We start from the raw sequence: 20,479 nt of genomic DNA on the forward strand, positions 1-20,479 counted from the left end.
GACTAAAGAAAGAAAGACATGAACATCTTGGATGACAAGGGGGTGAATTTGCACACTATCTGCATGCAGCGTACATCTGAAGCGCAAGCACAGTGAACAGTGGTCCCGATGCGGGTTCCCAGCCTGTGTCCGTTCTTAAATCATTCCGTGCATTTCTACTGCAGGAAAAGGTTGTTCCAGGCCGGATCTGACTTCTCTTTCTCAAAAAATGTCAGTATATCATCATCATAAACACAGCTGCTTTGTGCCTTTTTAGATCCGCATGAGCCTAATAAAGACAGCCTTCATGCTTTCAATGCTGAACTAGGTAAAGCTAGACAAATGTTCTTCTCAAACCTTATAAACAGCAACTTAAACAACACTCGCACTCTTTTTGCTACCGTTGAGAGACTAACAAACCCCCCTAGTCAGATCCCTAGTGAAATGCTCTCCGGTAGCAAGTGCGATGAGTTTGCTTCCTTCTTTTCTGAGAAGATCAATAATATCAGAAAGACAATTAGCACACCCTCAAGTTATGCAGAGGTCAGACAGATTCGACCGCAATTTCAAAAAGAAGTCATTATGTCTACTTTTGAAGAAATCGATAGCAACATTTTGGGAAGAAACAGTACAGCACCTCAAATTGTCAACCTGCTACCTTGACACACTTCCTACATCTTTTTTCAAAAGTGTGCTTAGCTGTTTAGAAGCAGATCTCTTAGAAGTGGTGAACACTTCACTTCTTTCTGGGACTTTTCCAAACTCCCTGAAAACTGCAGCTGTTAAGCCCCTTTTGAAAAAGAAAAATCTTGATAACACCATATTGAGCAACTATAGACCAATATCAAATCTTCCTTTCATAGGCAAGATTATTGAAAAGGTTGTTTTTAATCAGCTGAATCACTACATAAACTCAAATGGATACCTGGACCATTTCCAATCTGGTTTCAGACCACATCATAGCACAGAGACAGCGCTCATAAAGATAATAAATGATATTATGCCTAAATTCTGATTCTGGCAAATTATCAGTGCTGGTACTACTAGATCTCAGTGCTGCATTTGACACTGTCGATCATAACATTCTTTTAGATAGACTGGAAAACTGGGTCGGGCTTTCCGGGATGGTTCTCAAATGGTTCAGGTCATACTTAGAAGGGAGAGGCTATTATGTTAGCATAGGAGAGCATAAGTCTAAGTTAGAGATGTTAACCGATGACCGTTTGACCGGTGGTTGACCGTATCAACGTTAACTGGTCAAAGTTGTCGGTAGTCGGTTAAAAAAAAAAAGTGCCGGTGCGTCTTTTACGCATTCTGAAGGTGCCTGTTTTATCCATTGGTTTTATCATGTTGCAGTCTATTAGGCAACATTCTGCATAAGATGGGCTTAGATTTGGAAATACATTACATCTACATTTCAGTGGTAACCGATAAGGTGAAGATGATCATCATCTTTCTTTATTATGGTTAGCACTGTTACCTCAACTAAAGCGGCGTCTCTTCGGAGCTGTCATTTTCTTAAATGAGCCGTGGCAATGTTTCAAATGAGCTTCTAACCAAAACAAACGTCTTTATTTTCAAAGCGATCACCTTGTACCCAAACCATTTGAAACTAAGGAGCCATTTGTCCTACGATTACATACAACAAGCTCTTCGGCGCCGCGTTTGCGGGACTCATGTTTCGCGCTGTAGTGGATTTTAAAAAAAGTGACGTGAGTGGCAGTGTGTGTGTGTGTGTGTGTGTGTGCGGGAGGCAGAGCGGCAGAGAGATGCGACAGAGTTGCGAAATTGCAGGCGCGGTTCGAAATGGCTGTTATTTCAAATAGCGTACCATATTAAACTAATCGGTTAACCGGTTTCAACCGGCTAATGAGGCTCGGTGGTCGGTCAAGAAATTTTTTAGTTTTCGCCATCCCTAGTCTAAGTGGACGTCCATGACATGCGGAGTCCCACGAGGCTCAATTCTTGCGCTGCTGTTGTTCAGCCTGTATATGCTCCCACGAAGTCAAATAATGAGAAAGAACCAAACTGCATATCGCAGATGATACCCAGATTTACCTAGCCTTATCGCCAAATGACTACAGCCCCATTGACTCCCTCTGCCAATGCATTGATGAAATTAACAGTTGGATGTGCCATAACTTTCTTCAGTTAAACAAGGAGAAAACAGAAGTCATTGCATTAGGAAACAAAGATGAAGTTCATAAGGTAAATGCATACCTTGATGCTAGGGGTCAAAAAACAAAAAAATCAAGTAAAGAATCTTGGTGTGATTCTATCATCTCAAAAACATTGCAAGAATTAGATGTTTTGTTTCCCGTCAAGATTTGGAGAAACTTGTTCATGCCTTTATCACCAGCAGGGTGGACTATTGTAATGGTCTCCTCACTGGCCTTCCCAAGAAGACCATTAGACAGCTGCAGCTCATACAGAACGCTGCTGCCAGGATTCTGACTAGAACCAGAAAATCAGAGCATATCACACCAGTCCTCAGGTCCTTACACTGGCTTCCAGTTATGTTTAGGATAGATTTTAAAGTACTTTTACTTGTTTATAAAGCACTCAATGGCCTAGGACCTACATACATTGCAGATATGCTCACTGAATATAAACCTAACTCAGATCACTAGGTTCGAGTCAGTTAGTAATATCAAGGGTTCACACAAAACAAGGGGAATCCGCTTTTAGCTATTATGCCACCCACAGTTGGAATCAGCTTCCAGAAGAGATCAGATGTGCTAATACATTAGCCACATTTAAATGCAGACTCAAAACTCATCTGTTCAGTTGTGCATTTATTGAATGAGCACTGTGCTACGTCCGAACAGATTGCATTATTTTATGTATAATCATTTTACTGTGCTAATTTTAAATCATCTTAAATGTTCTTAAATTCTCTGTTTTTAGTGTTGTGATTATTTTTAATTTTTATGATTTTTATGCTATTATGATTTTAATTCCTTTTATGTACAGCACTTTGAATTACCATTGTGTATGAAATGTGCTATATAAATAAACTTGCCTTGCCTAATAAACGTGCTGCCTGTCATTGATGTTAATCCAAGAACAAAAAAATAATTTACTGATCTTGGGAGTATCTTTTGTAACTTTAATGAGGATTAATCTAAATTTAATGAAAAGAAAATATTGCAGTGTTTTGAACTTTTAATGTACCTGCAGAATTTGTTCAGCTGTATTCATTTATGCTAATGTATTTGGTTGTTCCTACTTTATTACTGACTGTTTACTTGTCTTTAACAATTTAATGTTTGAAATGTATTACTCTAGTTGTTTTTGCTGTGGTATTTTTTGCTAAAACCATATGTTTGAAAAGTTAATTTATTGACTGTTACTGGAATCAAAATCAGTAACAGTCAAAAGGAAACGTTAAGAATCTGAATTGATCAAATTCAAACAATACCCAACCCTAATAATAAGACAACATAAGAAACAGTCTGTTGCATTAAGATGATGAAATCCGAAAGATGTTTAAAAAAAACATTATTATTATTTGATAAATACACTACCAGTCAATAACCTGGGGTTGGTAAAGCCTTGTTAAGAATGTAAGTCCAAATCTGATAATTTGTGTTTTTTATTGGAATCTGTTTTAACGATGTTGCCATCTTATGACGCAGTGGCAGAAACATAGGAAGCTGGAATGTGCAGCTGTATACCAGGCTGCTGTCTCTGCGGATCTTAAAACTCAAAGTGGTGTGTAAACCAGCTCGATATTATTATTTTCTGCTCGACTTGCACTTCACAACACCACAAAGACATTCAGCATGTTTTCTACAAACAATGTCTGGTGTGTTTACATTTTACTCAGCGTGAGAAAGTGACAGGCCAAAAAAAAAAAAAGCTACGCAAAAGCTTCGCTTCTTGTCAATACTTACCGTCCTATCAAAAAGGCCATAAATACATCTGGTCCATGGTCAGATTGAAACAAATGTCCAGAAATGTGTTTAGAATAGGATTTCAAATCATGTTTGAATGAAGCTTAACACATACTTATTAAAATATAATTTTTTCTGACATTCACACTTATAAATATGACTGGATTTCAATCAGACATCCACAAAAATAAGATCTGAGCTGAGAGTTTGAACAAAGTTTTAGTGTTTAGTAGGGGTGGCACGGTTCACAAAACCCACGGTTCGGTTCGTATCACGGTTTTAGGTCACGGTTTTCGGTTCTGTACGGTTCTTGTTTTTAATTTTTTTATTTTAATCTTTAACACTCCAGAAGTTTGTTTTGGCATATGAAATGTAGCTTGATTATCCACAATTTAGGATGCATTATTAAAAAAAAAAGTTTTATCATGTAATCATGCACAAACTGAATTGGACTTGACTTTAAGCACATTGAGACCATCTCTGAGGAAAGCTAGGGGAGATTTGATACAGCAATAGAGAAGACATTGATGACATGCTTTTCATTTATTTGGCAAAAACAGGACAATGTGTATCTCCACAGGAATTTGTGCCTTTTTAGCACATAAAGATTGAACTGAAGAATTAACTTGCATGTCTACCAACACACTGGTGTGTTGTCTTCTCAGATGAACTGACAAATTAGAAGTGTTGCCGTTAGCATATTATATGCATTTTCCACAATGCTTGCACACAGTCTCAGTTCGATCTATTCTTTTATTCCCGTCTTCATCATAGGTAACATGAAATCCAAAATGTTCCCACACAACTGACCTGGCTAAGGGGCCGTTCACATGAAGCCTCTTTTGCGCACTCAAGTTTGTTATTTCAAATGTAGACGCGTGGTATGCGCGCTCGTAATGGAAGCGACGCGGTGCGACACGCTCGTTTTTTCCAGGCGCGTCCGCGCCGCATCGAGATAAAAACATCTCAACCTTTCAAAATTCCGCAAGCTCACCACAGGCCATGTGACATGAACCAACCAACCAGCTTCATCCTTTCCTTTAATAAAATTGAAAGCACAGCCAAGTTGGATGAACAGCGTATCATAGCTGGCGCATCCTCCAACTCCGGGCAGCCTTCCTTATCTCTCCCACTTGCCATTTCTACACGTGACGTAACCTGCAGCACTCCACTTTTACTGTCTCTATGTCTACACTCACCTCTTATTTCGCGCAAAAAGGACACTCACGAGGCTACATTGCGCATGCGTTGAACCGTTGAACCGTGCGACGCACACATGCACCGAACCGAGACAAACGAACCGAATGGTTCGGTTGTTTTTCATGTACCGTGCCACCCCTGTTTAGAGTTAAAGATTTTTTTTTTCTCTATGCTTCACATGGCTATTTATTGGATCAAAAATACAGTTAAAAATAACATAATTAAATAACACTTATTGCCATCATTGCAATTTACGGTTTTCTATTTGAATAGATTTTTAAATAATTCTTGTAAATGGCAAAGTTGAATTTTCACCATCATTAGTCTAGTCTTCAGTGTCACATGATTCTTCATAAATGCTTCATATTTTTTATGTTTGATATGCATAAACCACCAAAACTCTTAGTCTGGAGCCCTCCAAAGCTTTAAGGTTTTAGCAATATAAACAAAACATTTCATGCAACCACAAGCCACCCAAAAAGCCAACCCGTTAACAAATACAGAAAAGTTAGGGACCCCTGAAATAAAGGTTCTCACTATTGGTGCGGTGACACTCACTTTGCCGTCTCCTTTAGGATTAAGGTAGACGACGTAGTGGCCCCCGTGGTTGTCTCCGCTGTGCACCAACACGGCGTGGAGAATGTAGTTGGCCGGGTCTTTGACGTCTGGCTTCTGCAGAAACTCATCCAGAGGTAACTGCTCTGGGAATTCAAACCTGCGGGGCACAACATCAAGTATCAGGCTCGGCCTCCATTTCTCTACCACCATATGAGTGAAAGTGAGCAAGAGATTATGCCAGAAAGATTATAGGAGAGAGTGTATCTCAAAGTACACCCTCCAGTCCATATTCAAGTAAGTGTTCAGTCGACAAACATCATTTAGATGAGTCACTCTCAAAGATATTTTAAGAGCGTAATCTGCCTCTCTGCACGACATGCACAGAAATGACTACGCTCATTCACTGCCACTCATTCCATCACACTCTTCATTTACAGCGGCATTTTTAATGTAAAAACAGCAAATATTACACACAGATTTGAAGATTTTTACAGCTACTTCACATTGAAAAGATTAAAAAATAAAGGGAAAAGTTGTTACCTGTCATTTATCTTAATATTTTGGTCAGTCTGAGGGTCGTACATGAACCTCATCAGCTGTAGGTGCAGGATAGGAGGGAAGGTCAGGAACTTTACACCCTTCTCTGCTTCCTGGAAGACAAATAAACCACAAATATAGTCAAAACTCCAGTAAAATGGACAAACACAATTAAAATACGTACAGAGCCCTATGATTTCTGTGACGGGGAAAAAGGGATTGGAATCATGGAATCCAGTTATATGAATGGAATTTACTGTATAACGAGGAATGTCACTGAATACCATATTACAAACAAACAGAAACTTAAGTCTTTACAGCAAATAAATATATTTCTTAATGTAACGAGAGCACTACTTCTACTTATAAAATTGTTATTAAATCATTGTTAATGAATATTAACCTGAAAATCATTTCCCAGAATTTCGTTACCAGAAAAATGTAAATACACAACGGTATTTCTGAAAAAATAAGAAATAATAATAAAATATTTATTAAATATTTTTTATTAAATCGAAGCTAAAAATTTATGGAAAACAAAGAATTTGAAAAAAAAAAAAGTTTCATGATTTAAATTAGACATGTTTTTTTATTATTATATTTTTTAATTTTAACCATTTAAAATTAGGCAAAAAAAAAAAAAATCCAGAAAAACTACAATGGAAAGAAATTAATTTGGGGGGTGGGGGATTTCGTAGGGTCTTCGACAAATTTTTAATAAGGTCCATCAGGGTTTCTGCAGGATTTTCAAATCTTAATGTCTTTTAATGCCCTTTTTAATGCCATTTCTAACATTTTTAATGCCATACGCAACCAATAACTTAACACGGCTGTGTATGAATGCGTGTATATTATAATGCATTTTTTCATGCGGTCTTACAATGAGGCAACAATGAACATACATTACTCTGCTGAACATAATTAGAAATGGATCAGGAGACAGCTTAAAATATCAGCGTTTATTTGCAGATTTCAAAATTTCAAATATCAATTCTGAACAGAAAAATTTCAGAAACTTTGAATTCTTAGAGGCTAAAACTGGCCGCTCTTAAAAAGTCTGTGTCACACAATTTTGGACCGGCCAGAAGCAATTACCAAACTGCTTCCGTGTTTATCATACTTCGCGACAGTGAATCAAAGTTATTAATTATACAGGCTACATTCAAGATAAATTGGTAATATTTGTTTCTTCAACACTGTCTAAAGTTTTAATGCCTGTATAAAACAATATAATGCTTTTTAATGCCATTTAAGGCCTTAATTTTCGCAAAATCAGTTTAATGACTTTTAATGCTTTTTAATGCCCCGCGGAAACCCTGGTCCATTGTCAATAGGGTATCGACGCACCACTTAGTGGTCACTTTATATTGGTAAATGATACAAAATTGCATGTTAAAGGCTCAAACTTCCAGATTATTTTGACATTACTGCATTTTTTCATACAAGAGTACACGTGACCGCACTTTTAGGGTTGGTTAGCATCGGAAGGTGACGTATGCAAACCCCTCACCTGTAGACCATGCTCCCCTGCATCGTATTTGTTATCCCCATCCAACTGTTCCACTGCCACATAATCCTTGAATGACTCAAAGACTGCAGGGCAGAGGAGGAGCATTAGTAACACACCTCAACACACTGATACACTGTGCAATCCTACACAACATTATGAAACAGCATCTGAAACCGTCTGAGCAGAATTTGCTAATTTTGTCCTGGAACTCAGTTGCAAGATGTCGGAAGGCTCATGCATTTACAGACCACACTACAAGAAAGACCTTCCTGGAACAGAAAGGAGGACAGCAAGACAGAAGATCAGAGAAAGCCACACTTACTGTTTTTCTTTCCTTTTATGCTGAGTTGGATGTCGTAGTAATCCTCTATTCTTTCTGACCGATAGTCCACATGCTTGCACTGGATGTAGGACTGCAATGGAGACAACACCCAAATGTGGTGAGGCTGAATAAATGAATCAGATGTAGAGTGAAACCACAAAGAGAGAATCTGGACGACTTACCACCATCTTCCCTCGGAAGAGCTTTGGGATTGTGCCCTCCACACAAGTTCCTTTCATCTTGTTCTCCACATTGTCCAACAGCTAAAATTGACAAAAATCACAATGGTTCATCCAATTTGACATTACTAATCCCTCAATCGATCAATGAGTCAAAAGAGAAGGATCCAAAGGGATCCACGGAGATCAGGCTACTCACCACTCGGCACAGTTCCTGTACATCATGCTGCATGAAACTGTCCAGAGTCTCCCATCTGTGAGAAAAAAAAAAAGAAAAACACATTTTAAAATATAAACTCATGTATGGAAAAAAGGTAAACTGTCACATGACTTACTATGAATAGAGTATTTAAACAATGGTACTTGCACCCAAAAACATCAGATTAAGTCTCAGATCTGCCAGCATAACTATTTATTGCTTTACAATGTTTTAGAGGGTCTTATTAAATGGCTGAGAATTCTCTATAGACTCCCACCAGTAACAACTGAAATAAAGAAATAAATCATGTAATAAAATGAACATGCTGGCTTAAAAGTTCATAGCCCATGAATTCAGTATTGAATTCAGGATTAGTTCACTTGCAGAACAAACATTTACAGGCAATTTACTCATCCCCTTGTCATCAAAGATGTTCATGTTTTTCTTTCTTCAGTTGTAAAGAAATAATGTTTTCCTCAAAAAAAAAAAAAAAAAAAACATTTCAGGAATTTTCTCCATATAATGGACTATCATTTCTCTAGATAAGACCCTTATTCCTCGGCTGGGATCATTTAGAGTCCTTCTGAAGCTACATTTAAACTGCATTCTGGAAGTTCAAACTCGTGGGCACCATAGAAGTCCACTATATGGAGAAAATTCCTGAAATGTTTTCTTCAAAAAACAATTTATCAACTGAAGAAAGAAAGACATGAACATCTTGGATGACAAGGGGGCGAGTAAATCTGTAAATTTTTGTTCTGAAAGTGAACTAATCCATTAAGTCAAACTTCTAAAAACCCTTTATTGCATCATGACTAGAATAATTAGAAAATATACAAATAGTACACTTAATTGGAAAGAAATCCTGTGTTTAAACAGGTTTGAAACTCAGAAACATTAACATCAACTGAACATAAAACAAAGACAATGACAAAGAACAACATGAAACTTGCACTTCACATCTCGCTCAAGAATGTCAACTGGCAGACGTGTCATGTGTCAGTGTCTGATTCATAGTGCTTGTAAACTAAACATTCAATACAAAACCTACCCAAAAGACTTAGTCAGCTTCTTTGTCCCAACAGGCTTATCGCTGTGTTGGAGCTCATAGAACACCCTCTGCAGGGCGAGGGGAACACTTTTAGAAGAATCGTCTCCCTCAGTAGGCATCATGTAAACCGCCTAGAAAGCAAAAACAAAGCAGGTTCTTTGACAAATGCACAGCATCAGCCTGTACTTTTCTTCTGAGCACTAATAGATATTATATATAATTAACAATATGTAATAAATCATCAATATTAAATAATAAAAGTAAAATTAAAATATAACACTTCCATTGACCTACAGCTTAAATCAACTTCAAATGTAGATTAATGCCATATAAATGCACATGCAAAACATTTTCTACATACTACCATTTAAAAGTATTGAGTCAGTAACCTCATTTTTATTTTAAATTACTACTTTTATAAAGTAAGGAGATATGTTATAAAACATGCATTTCAAATAAATTGAATAATTATGAACTTCATATTCATTAAAGGAGCCTGAAAAATCTGCATATTACAATGGCTTCTGAGAAATCATGTGACACTCAAGACTGGAATTATGTAATTAAATTAATAAACAACTAAATAAAATAATTTAAATAGAAGACACTTAAGTTGTATTACTGTGTGATTTACTGATTGATCAAATAAATGCAGATTTGGAAAGCACAAGATTACTAATTTAAAAAAAAAATCTTATTGACCCTAAACCTTTGAATAGTAGTATATGAAAACTGCCATGATTTCACTGTTTTATGTTCTTAGCATCAAACTTTCACCACTTGTTTTTTGAACGTTAATAACAGGGCTTGCTGTGTAGAAAATATGCTCTACCAGCACAGTGACAGAATGATACCAGCTACGATAAGCAACATTTTCTTTCCACCATTAAGTGGATCCCCGTCCGGAGAGACTCTAATAAGCACCAAATATTACCAATAAGATTTAAAATATTGTTACACTTGGCTGCACCTGAACGCACACTATATCTTCTCTCATCACCTCAACATAACGCATCCACTTCGGTGAGCAATGCAGTTGGAAAGTAGGTTATATTTCATTTGGAACTTCAGGCAAAAGAAAATCAATTTGCTAAGTAGGAACTGTAATTTTAATAGTCATTTACTTGTGCACATCCAAAGCAAATGTTATCTACTTATCTACTTATTATTCTGTCGGAATATTGTAAAATATCTTCTGATTCTGATAATGTAAGGCAGATGTCTCACCCGCCGAAGCTGGTTTGTGAAGAACAGAGTCTGTAGTAAGCTGTTCATGTAACATGTGGCTCCTTGATTCTTCAACCCCACGTAACCAGTGTGTTTCTTTGAATCCCAGCTGCAAGTAAAACAGTGACATCAGCTACCTTGCAAAAGCTCATCAACATCAAAAACATAAGTCACACAAGAAACTACTTACGCCACACCGTGAGGCGCATCAGCTTGAACATAGACCTCAAAAGTGACCTTATCATCCTCCACAAAGCCCCGCTCTGGATCAGTCACATCCTGAAATCAACCAACATCAGCTAATTAGCTCTGTTCACCTCTGATAACACCAGCTCAGTGGAGACATTCATACAAAACATGTAAACTTACACTCCATGACATGAAGTTGGAAAAGCCCCAGTCGTTTTCCTTGTGGAAGAACAGGTGACTAATGCGGCGGCTAAAGGATTTCTCATCGTCTTTGTAGTTGATTATTTTGAGCATGGCTTGAGCATGACATGACCAGGACCTTCAGATGAGGAGGAATCAAATTAGCTTTGGTTTAAAAACACTAAGAAGTTGATTCCATTGATTTAAGGTCATCACTGAAATCTCTATGCAAGAAAATGTAATGGCAGTGATTGCTTACGTAGAGTCTGACTCAGCATTGCACTGAAGGAAGAATCCAACGCTCTTCTGGTGAGGTCTGTCTGGGTAGAAGCGGGGCATCACCATGATCTTCCAGGGCAGATTTCTCACGAAACAGGGTGGGCTGAGAACAGACTCACTCAGCCTGCTAAAGCGCTCCACCACAAAGCGGAAAGTGGCTTCTGAGCGCCAGCTCGTGTCTGTTATGAAGTGTTGTAAAAAGATAGTTAGATCTGCAGATGTAGTTTCATTCATAATGTAAAAAACAATTAAAGAGCAGGTCATATGGGTTTTTGAAAAATATCTTTTTTGCGGTTTGTAACGTAGCTGTCCTTAAATGTAAACAGTCTGCAAAGTTCTTAATCTAAAAGAAAAAAATGATAAAGACATTGCCTTTTAAAAGAAAGTTGATTCTAAATTGCCCTAACGAATCGTCAGATTTTCAAATCTTCTGCCTATAACTGATGTACGTCACTAAGTAACACATTAGCATAATCCCCACAAAATACGAACACTCTGGCGAGTCCAATGCGGAATTCGCTAAATGGTTGTCCATGAAAGATAAGTCCGTACCTTCTGTTTCTGGACCAACAAGCGTCTCCGAACCACAACCTGCAAGTATGATTAATACGTTATGTGTACATTTTCAATCAAGTTTTTTGTGCTAATGTGATGTATACCTAGTGTAGCTTTAGGTTTCAGGTAAACCATGATATTACTGTCTTACTGAAATAATTCTGATAAATGGCTCTGAACCCACTATTTCCTAAGAATGTGTCAATTAATGTAGCATAGGATTTTACGCTACGGATTTTTTCTACTTGTCCAGTCAAAACTGGACCTGCCACAAAAGAATTAAATAGTTGCTGTTATCATTATTTTTGACTTTTATTTTAATAAATAAGCATGTGACACCAAAATTTTACATGCCAATTAAATTGTAAAATTCTCGATTCCAAATTTCAATACCACAGCAAAAACTACTAGCCTAACAAATAGAAAGTTACGAACAAAAAGATGCTTTAGGGAAAACAGCAGACAGACTAAAAGAACACAAACTCAGTCTCTGCCACCAGGTGGCACATATGGAATAACAGTAATATTAGGTTTCTTTGGTTATAGATGCTACTTTAAATGCATTTTACCACATTATACAGAGGCAAATGAAAAGAAAACACCATGTAAACTTGCCTTAAAACAGTCCCCTAAGAGATACATTAACATAAAACCCCCGTTTCAATATTTAGGATAATATTTCCAATATTCCGCGCATTGTGAACAGTGATCTTGCTCTGCCTGCTACAGTATTTTTTCCTCTTTGCGATCACCTTCAGTGTCTCTGGCCTCTGTTAACGCATGTCTAAAGAGTTTGTAACATTTCCACACACACGACATTTTGAAAAATGACTGCATGCAGTTTGTGCGCATGCCCAGAACAGAGATCGGTTGAAATATGTCCGGTCGATTGGTGCATCTGTACTCCAATGTATAAATTAAATGTAGATTAATCATTGTTACAGCTACAAAGTTAATCGTCAAGACGAGTATTTTGAAATACTTTTGTAGGCTATTTGTCCATCTCGGACACGTCTCTCTGTGCTCGCTTGAAATCTTAAATTAACAAGGCTTAAAAAGATGTGCAAATGATAAACATTCCCCAGGCACTCCTTATTCCCCGGGCCATCGGGCACTCCTTATTATCGAGTCCTGTGTAGACTGCCATTGTTCTAATTACTTAGTTAAATAATAAAGAATGTAGACATATTTTGGTTTATTAACTGTATTGTTTCATCAGTTAGTCACGTTAGCACTCCACTGTTATCGTTTTGTAAAGTGTTTACAGTTTAGCAGCTATACTTTATCTATATGGAAAGACCAACCACAACAGACTTGGTCAGCTGATCAATCAGAGCAGAGTAGGCTCATGGAATGGTTTCAAAATCATTGCAAAATGATTTTAATATTAAATGTATATTCTGAGAAAACCACAATGTTTTCTGACCTCAGAGGCATTTAAACTTGTTGTATGAGACTCCAACACTGTATTAGGACACTTTAAAACACAATATGACCTGCTCTTTAAAATTAATACATTTAAAAATATATATATTAACATGCATGGTGCTGCGATCCAACGCGTTTCTTACCATCCTCCATGTCTTCCTCTGTGTTGTTGTGTCCGTCCGCCATAGCCACGTTCCCATTGATAACTGGATTCTGGGGAATTCTTGGAGGATCATCAGGGTCCCCAGCTGGAGAAAAAAAAAAAAAAAAAAAAAAAAGTCAAAACGGGACATTCCCATGTTAACGCATGAGGTTGCATCCTATAAAATGTTTTGCAAGCTCACTCTGATTATGTTGGCATAGATCCACTGTGCAACAAGTAAACAAATGAATTCAAGAGCATCTTTCAGGAAAAAATAAAAATGACCATTCAGAACGTGTAGCTCTACACATACCAATTACTTTTTCAGTTAACTCACATACATGTTTTATTAAAATAAAAAGACAGACCATTTTTTTATTAACCTCTGAGGACTAACAGTGACAAAGCAAAAGTGGCATCTACAACTTTTTCTGAAGCACTACTGAATGCATTTGAAATTATGTTTACAACAGTACAAGGTAGTCTATAAACACTATGTAAAGACGATGTCACACTGGAAAGATCATATGTACTAGTTGAGCAACAGTTTCATAATTACACATGGGGAAGCTCTAGATTTACTTTGAGCCCGAGTTTCCGAGTTGGGTGTGTGACATGTGGATGCAATGGATGCAGTGTCTGTAAATGTTGAAATAAATGACATTGCTATTTATTTTGCCACATTTACAATAAAACTATCCAAGCTGCATACAAATTTTTTTCATTGTATCAGCACCTTCATAAACTGAATTTAAAAAAAAAAACACACAGAAATCACATTCTTCAATCATTAGACATCGCTGTCTTGCTCAGAGCAAACGGATTTGAAAGCATTGAACGTTGTAAGTATGACTTCTAAACATAAATACAAGTTTCTTAGTAGGAAATTGGACATAAACGGTCTCTCAAGTCCTATTAACGATTGGGACACTCTCAGATAATTCTGATACCCGAGTATACTAGTAGGACAGACCATAAACTTTAAACACTGCATAGCAACTACTGCTGTAGTGACAATTTAATTTATTTATTTCCACAATAACCACATGACTTTCTCTTGCCATTACAGTCATGTATGTTTCTCTACATAAATAACTATCTGTTGCATATTCTATATATTTTATACCACAAAGATCACATTAGTTTGCTTAAAATTCTATGATCTCTAACATCTAGAATCTACATAGTGGAAATAATGTTTAAATGGCTATTAATGAATCTACTGGATATTAAAGGATTACTGCACTTCCAAAATAAACATTTTCTGATAATTTACTCACCCTCATGTCTTTCTTTCTTTAGTCGCAAAGAAATTAAGTTTTTTTTAAGGAAACATTCCAGGATTTTTCTTCATATATCCTCCAAAAATGGGAGTTGAAAAACTCCCATCTCATTTTATCCTCCAACTTCAAAATCATCCTACATGGCTGCAGAAGTACAGACCCAGTGTTTACAAAATGAACGTGCAAATAAGGTCAAATGCCCTTTACAACAACAACAACAAGAGTAAAACAGCGATGTCGGACAATTTTGAAGTTGGAGGAAAACGAGATGGGAGTTTTTTGACCTACCCTAACTGTCTTGAACTGGAGTGCACAGAGTATGCATGTGCATCGCAGAGCTGAACAAGATGAGGTTAAAAATTATTTTTTTAAAAATTCCAGAAAAAGACAGATTGATTTGCTAGATAAGACCCTTATTCCTCAGCTGGGATCGTTTAGAGTTCTTTGAAGCTACAATGAAACTGCATTTTTAATCTTAAATCCGCTGAGCACCACTAAAGTCAATTATATGGAGAATTTCTTTGCGACTGAAGAAAGGCATGAATATCTTGGATGGCATGGGGGTGAGTAATTTATCAGGAATGTTTTATTCTGGAAGTGGAGTAATCCTTTAACTAAACATCTTCGATAGATTTTGGCTTTAATAAAATTTCCCCCAAAAACAGCCAAGAATGAATCTGTTGTCCTGCACGGTTGGTTCCTATTCTTTCAGACAACAAAGCACTTGAACATGGCCACTGGAGAAGTGAAAAGTAGGACATTTCCAGTAGCACTTACAGACAGCATAAAACGCATGTAAGAACAAAACAAACTGGTTCTCTTCCTGTCTATGTGGGTGGTTCTTGACTAGAAAAAAAAAAAAGATGCAATGTGAACCAGACATTTTGCTGTTCACAGAAAGGCCTGAATGCGTGAGATTAAAAAAAAAACAGGCCAACCTGCGTGCTTCAAAGCAGCATTTAGCGCTTCATTTGCGCATTCTTAGGCCTGTGATGTGTGGTGTGATCATGTGCATGTCTTGAGAGGTCTCAGTGCGGGTCTCCGGACAGCAGCATCAGAAACGCCCCCACACGTGCACTGCAGAACTTTGATGAAACGCAGCGCAAAAATTAGAGTCCGAAACACAATAAGTAAAAAATCACAACCACGTTCCGTGGCCTTTTAAGCGCTACCACTGCGATCGCGAATGTGCAAGAGCCAGAAAAACAGCCAAGCAAGCCGTAATCATCAAAAATGGCGAGCGGTACCACAGCATGACTCGTTATACAATGAAGAAGCAGAAAATCCCCGCGCGTTGTCGGCGGATCCCCACGCGTTGGCCTTGACGCACAGTCATCGCGATGGCTAAAACACATCAAATCTATATTTGCAACTGACAGCACAGGTACTCACCCCAAATTATTAATAAGGGTGTCAGTGAGAAAAAAGGCGCTACGTTAATGAGTCGTTTCTGAGTTGATCCGCTCGTTTACCCCTCCCCCTCCATACACACACATATAGCCGCGCTGCTAACGTTTCCCTCTGCAAACCGAGCTCTTATTCCCGGCAAACCGTGTCATCCGACACTATCCGATGAGCAAATAAATTACTTGGTTCGCGGATCCTTTGGTGAGCCATCATGCGCCGAGGGCCGCGCCGTCACCCAGATATAAACAAACACATACGCAAGCAGGCCTCGCAGAAACTGATCTGTGCAAAATACAGTCCACCATCTTGGAATAAAACTGCCATCCACTCCCCCTAATCGAGCTGCACAACTTCCTATGCGGAATGCATCCAAAGCCAATAATAACAGTAACGCATTAATAAGACATTGTAACAGCTAAATACGACTTAACCGATTAGGAATCGCACAGAAAGCCTGTCATCACGTACGCAGTTCAGGAGCGAAATATAGTTCAAAATGGTGCTGTTGTCCAGCAATCATCCTCTGATGCTGTTTATTTGACTCCACTAGCACTCTACAGGAAAAAAAAAACGGTGGCGGGACATGAGGATTTGCTGACTATGGAAGAAAGCCATTCAATGAAGCAGCAACTTGTTTCAGAAATGTCCAAACAAGCAGATGTTTTGAAAGAACACTGAACTGGCCCATTAAATCGTGAACTAACGTTAGTTAAACGGCTGGTTTAATGCTTTCGCAGGATCATTTCAACAGCAAATTATTCTCTGTCGTTTTAATCACAACCTGCAGCATAAACAATATGCAATACACTTACATTTCTCCATTCTGTACGTGAATACTGCTTCGTCCGTCCAAGTAACTAGCTTATCTGAGAGCATTTATCTCTCGATGCTTTTCAAAAGTTGCCCACAGGATCTACAGGTGTAACCGAGGGGCTCCTTACATAATCAGATGAAAACCTGACACAGTTTGGTAGATAACGTTAGAAGAGCTTAAAGATGGGCTGCGCCACGTTAATGCAGGCAGCATATAGCCAAACGCTAATAGAAGAAAATCCAGCTCAATAACTGTCACATAAACAGCATCATTTAAGTGAACCAACCGCTATTTGATTTATCAATAACAGCTTAGTAGTGTAATGTGACTCAGATAAGGAGGTAACGTTAAATAAAATATGATAATGTTAGACTTTTCGCTGACTGGTTTGAACTCCTCATGCAGCGAGGTAACGGTTAGCTGCTTGCTAACTAGCTATTGGGGTCAAAACATGCGACAGAGTGGCTTGTTATTAATCAGATAGCTGGTTAAACATGTGGATTTGTGTGATAACGTTGGCTGTAGTGTTAAATTAAATGCTGTGAGTGTTTTATTTTTGCACGAGGCCTTGACGTACCCTCCATCTCCATGTCCTCGGGCTCGCTGAGCTGCTGCTCGCCGGCTTTCTGCTGCTGCTGCTGGGTGTGATGGTGGTTCATGTTGGCGGCTGTTAGAATGGGATGATGCCTGGGCTCTTTGTCTCCCTCGGGCCGGTCCGGTGGCGGTTCCACGGGCAGAGGCTGGTGGGGAGTCGGAGGACGCGGAGGTGGGGTAAACAGGTCGAGCCTTTGCGGCTGGGCCTGCACTAAGACGACCTCGGCCTTGTCTGCTGTCAGCGCCGGGGATGGAGGAAGGGAGGCCGGTGGGGGAGCAGGCAGAGAAACGCGGACGTATTTGCTCGCTATTCGCCCAATCTCGGCGCCTGGGTGAAGGGATGCTAACGTTAAGGATAGTCGGTGGCCTCGAGCTTCTGCTAAACGAAGGCCCGATGAATGAAACCCCGGCTTTCCCCCGTATAAGTGCGGGGCGACTGTAACTCACAACAACCTGCAGCCGGGGAAAACACAGATAGCCCAGCTGAAGCTAGCAAAAGTGATAAATAAAAAAACCAGCGCGACTCATGCGCCTGCGAGAGACTATTTTAAATGCAACTTTCCCTGCAATATTCCCAGTCCGTGTGCTCCTCCGATTGTCCCTCTTCTGGGGGGGAGCGGAGAAAAAACCTATCCATTCAAACCAGGCTCTAATGTGAAATCGCACTAATTTAGAAGTTTAAGCTCACAAAGATGCCCGCGTTTCGCCTCGCCGTTATCACAAGTGAAACTAACCTGAACATCTAACGCTCAATTTCACCCTGAAGCTGCATCCCAAAAGGCTATTCAAAGGAGAAAAGATAATTTTGCCCGGTCACGGCCAGAGCCTCTCTCACCCGCTCCCGTGGTTTATGATGTTCAGTTGAGGTAAAACTCAAAATGGCGGTCGCGCTCCTCTCTGAAATGTCACATCCGCATGGAGATCCAAACAGTGGCGCACACCGCCAGCGCCATAAACACAAATGCTGCCTCACGTTAGAGTTTATTGAAACTTAGCGGTTTCATCATATATATTTGTTATTGTTGTTTAATATTTTGGTGTTTTATTTAATTATTTAGCCTATTGTTTTTCACTGACAGAAGCATCCATATTGGTTATGCAGAAATGTGTGTTGTATAAAAATACGGAATTGTAAGTCAATTATTTTATTGAGCAATTATTTAGCAAAAATCGCTTATTGATTCTTCTTTAGACATGGCCCACAACTTTATTTTTTTATATAATAAATGTGACCCTGGACCACAAATCCAGTCATAAGGGTCGATTTTTTTGAAATTGAGATTTATACATCACCTTAAAGCTGAGTAAATAAGCTTTGCATTGATGTATGGTTTGTTAGGAAAATAATTGTATTATTATTATTATTAATAAACAAAATAAATAAATGTAAAACAAATCAAAATATTGAGAAAATCGCATTTAAATTGATTTTTGATATATTGACTGTAGGAAATTTACAAAATATCTTCATGGAACATGCTCTTTACTTAATATCCTAATGATTTTTGGCATAAAGGAAAAAACAATAATTTTGACCCATACAATGTATTGTTGGCTGTTTCTACAAGTAGGCCTACACCCATGCTACTTGTGGTCCAGGATCACAAATAGCAAAATTTCCACATTGAAAAGAAATGGGGGCTAGATGGTCAATATTTAATTTGATTTTCTCTTTATTTTCAAAATTACTGCTAATGTTCTTCTCAGACCACTTCTCAATACTTCTCATAGATTGTAAAGAAATGGAAGAAAATACGTTATTCTTAAACAAAATCTTTTGATAAGGTTTCTAAAGTGCTTCAATATTCTGTCAAAAAGTTTGTTGTTTGTTTGTTTTTTATGAAGATGTAAAAAAGGGCAAAAATCCAGACTTTTCCTGAAGGTCCATTGTTTTGTATTCTACTTGACAAGGCCACACAAGCTCTTGTGTGACGTGTTTTATAGTTCCCCATCATTTTAAGTAATTGTAAAGAACAGGACTTACTGCTGCTGCATTTGATACATGTGCATTATGCAAAATACATTGTCAACACTGTAAAGGTTTATTGTTTTGTGGCCATTCAGTAGAAGAAGCTCAAAATCAGTTTGGAACTATAGCCACAATATATTCTTTGAAGTAAATGCTGGATTTGTCAATATTTATTATAATAAATATTTGACATTATTGTATCTGATAGATTTGACCATAGAGAATGATCTATCTTAGTTTTTTTGCTGACTGAGAGCATTGGTAAGTCAGTATGGGAGGTGTGTGTGGGGGGGTTTCGGAGGTGAACTTAATTGCGCAAAATGATTGGCAAGGAGGAGAAGCAGATGGGACCTGTCTGCATAAGGTAATAAATAGTCATTCATGTTTTGAAAATGTACGGTCACAGAATTAAACTGCAACTCATCTGATATTCAACAAAAATAGTGCTTTGTAGTCATATTGTTAATACATCAGCATTAACAAGATGTTTGTGTTCTGTTTCAAATTAACAGTTATCTCAGCTGAATACTATTTTAGCCTTTTATTTTTAGCCAAAATTACTGTGAACAATCTCATCATAATCCTTTGATTTACTTTTTATGCAGTGGAGCACCTTTTGTATAAAAAAGGACAAAATTACTTGATTTCACAATAAAAGCTTATAGTAATTCCTTAGGGGTGACTGTGACATTATTGCAATTGTTTCACACCTGGAGCCCCAGTGCTATTAGTGGTTTTGCATTAATTTCATATTTTATTTTTTACATTAATGCAAATGGATTTCACAATGGACAGATGTTGCATCTACTACTGAGATTGCATAGCACATCCTCCATTTGTTTTTATATGGCCTTTTTTATAAACTACACATTTGAAATTTTGTCAGTTCCCCATAAATGCAAACAGAAGGTCAGAAATGTATGGAGTAGCTGAATTTAACTTAATAGCTGTCTCCACATTGCATTATGTTCAATATACCTT

General features: G+C 38.0%; 1 protein-coding gene across 8 annotated transcripts in view; it reads right to left on the minus strand.

Annotated features, from left to right (window-relative positions):
• The window catches only part of usp7 (ubiquitin specific peptidase 7 (herpes virus-associated)), a 33,283-nt gene extending 15,323 nt beyond the window's left edge, over positions 1-17,960 (minus strand). The window contains exons 1-14 of one of the 8 annotated variants that reach the window (XM_073841188.1): positions 17,513-17,960; positions 13,433-13,537; positions 11,859-11,897; positions 11,287-11,485; positions 11,028-11,166; positions 10,849-10,937; positions 10,659-10,767; positions 9,432-9,562; positions 8,381-8,435; positions 8,185-8,265; positions 8,003-8,093; positions 7,681-7,763; positions 6,174-6,283; positions 5,613-5,790 (exon numbers count right to left, since the gene is read on the minus strand). In XM_073841188.1, the coding sequence (XP_073697289.1) occupies positions 5,613-5,790; positions 6,174-6,283; positions 7,681-7,763; positions 8,003-8,093; positions 8,185-8,265; positions 8,381-8,435; positions 9,432-9,562; positions 10,659-10,767; positions 10,849-10,937; positions 11,028-11,166; positions 11,287-11,485; positions 11,859-11,897; positions 13,433-13,537; positions 17,513-17,594 (1,491 nt within the window). In that variant the 5' untranslated portion in view covers positions 17,595-17,960. Of the gene's footprint in view, positions 1-5,612; positions 5,791-6,173; positions 6,284-7,680; positions 7,764-8,002; positions 8,094-8,184; positions 8,266-8,380; positions 8,436-9,431; positions 9,563-10,658; positions 10,768-10,848; positions 10,938-11,027; positions 11,167-11,286; positions 11,486-11,858; positions 11,898-13,432; positions 13,538-16,106; positions 16,258-16,303; positions 16,425-17,512 lie in introns of those variants that run through there. The other 7 variants (XM_073841144.1, XM_073841150.1, XM_073841172.1 and 4 more) reach the window with 7 other exon arrangements.
• Positions 17,961-20,479: the final 2,519 nt, after the last annotated feature.

Source organism: Garra rufa, chromosome 1 (genome assembly GCF_049309525.1).
Source record: "Garra rufa chromosome 1, GarRuf1.0, whole genome shotgun sequence".
In the NCBI taxonomy this organism is placed as follows: domain Eukaryota; kingdom Metazoa; phylum Chordata; class Actinopteri; order Cypriniformes; family Cyprinidae; genus Garra; species Garra rufa.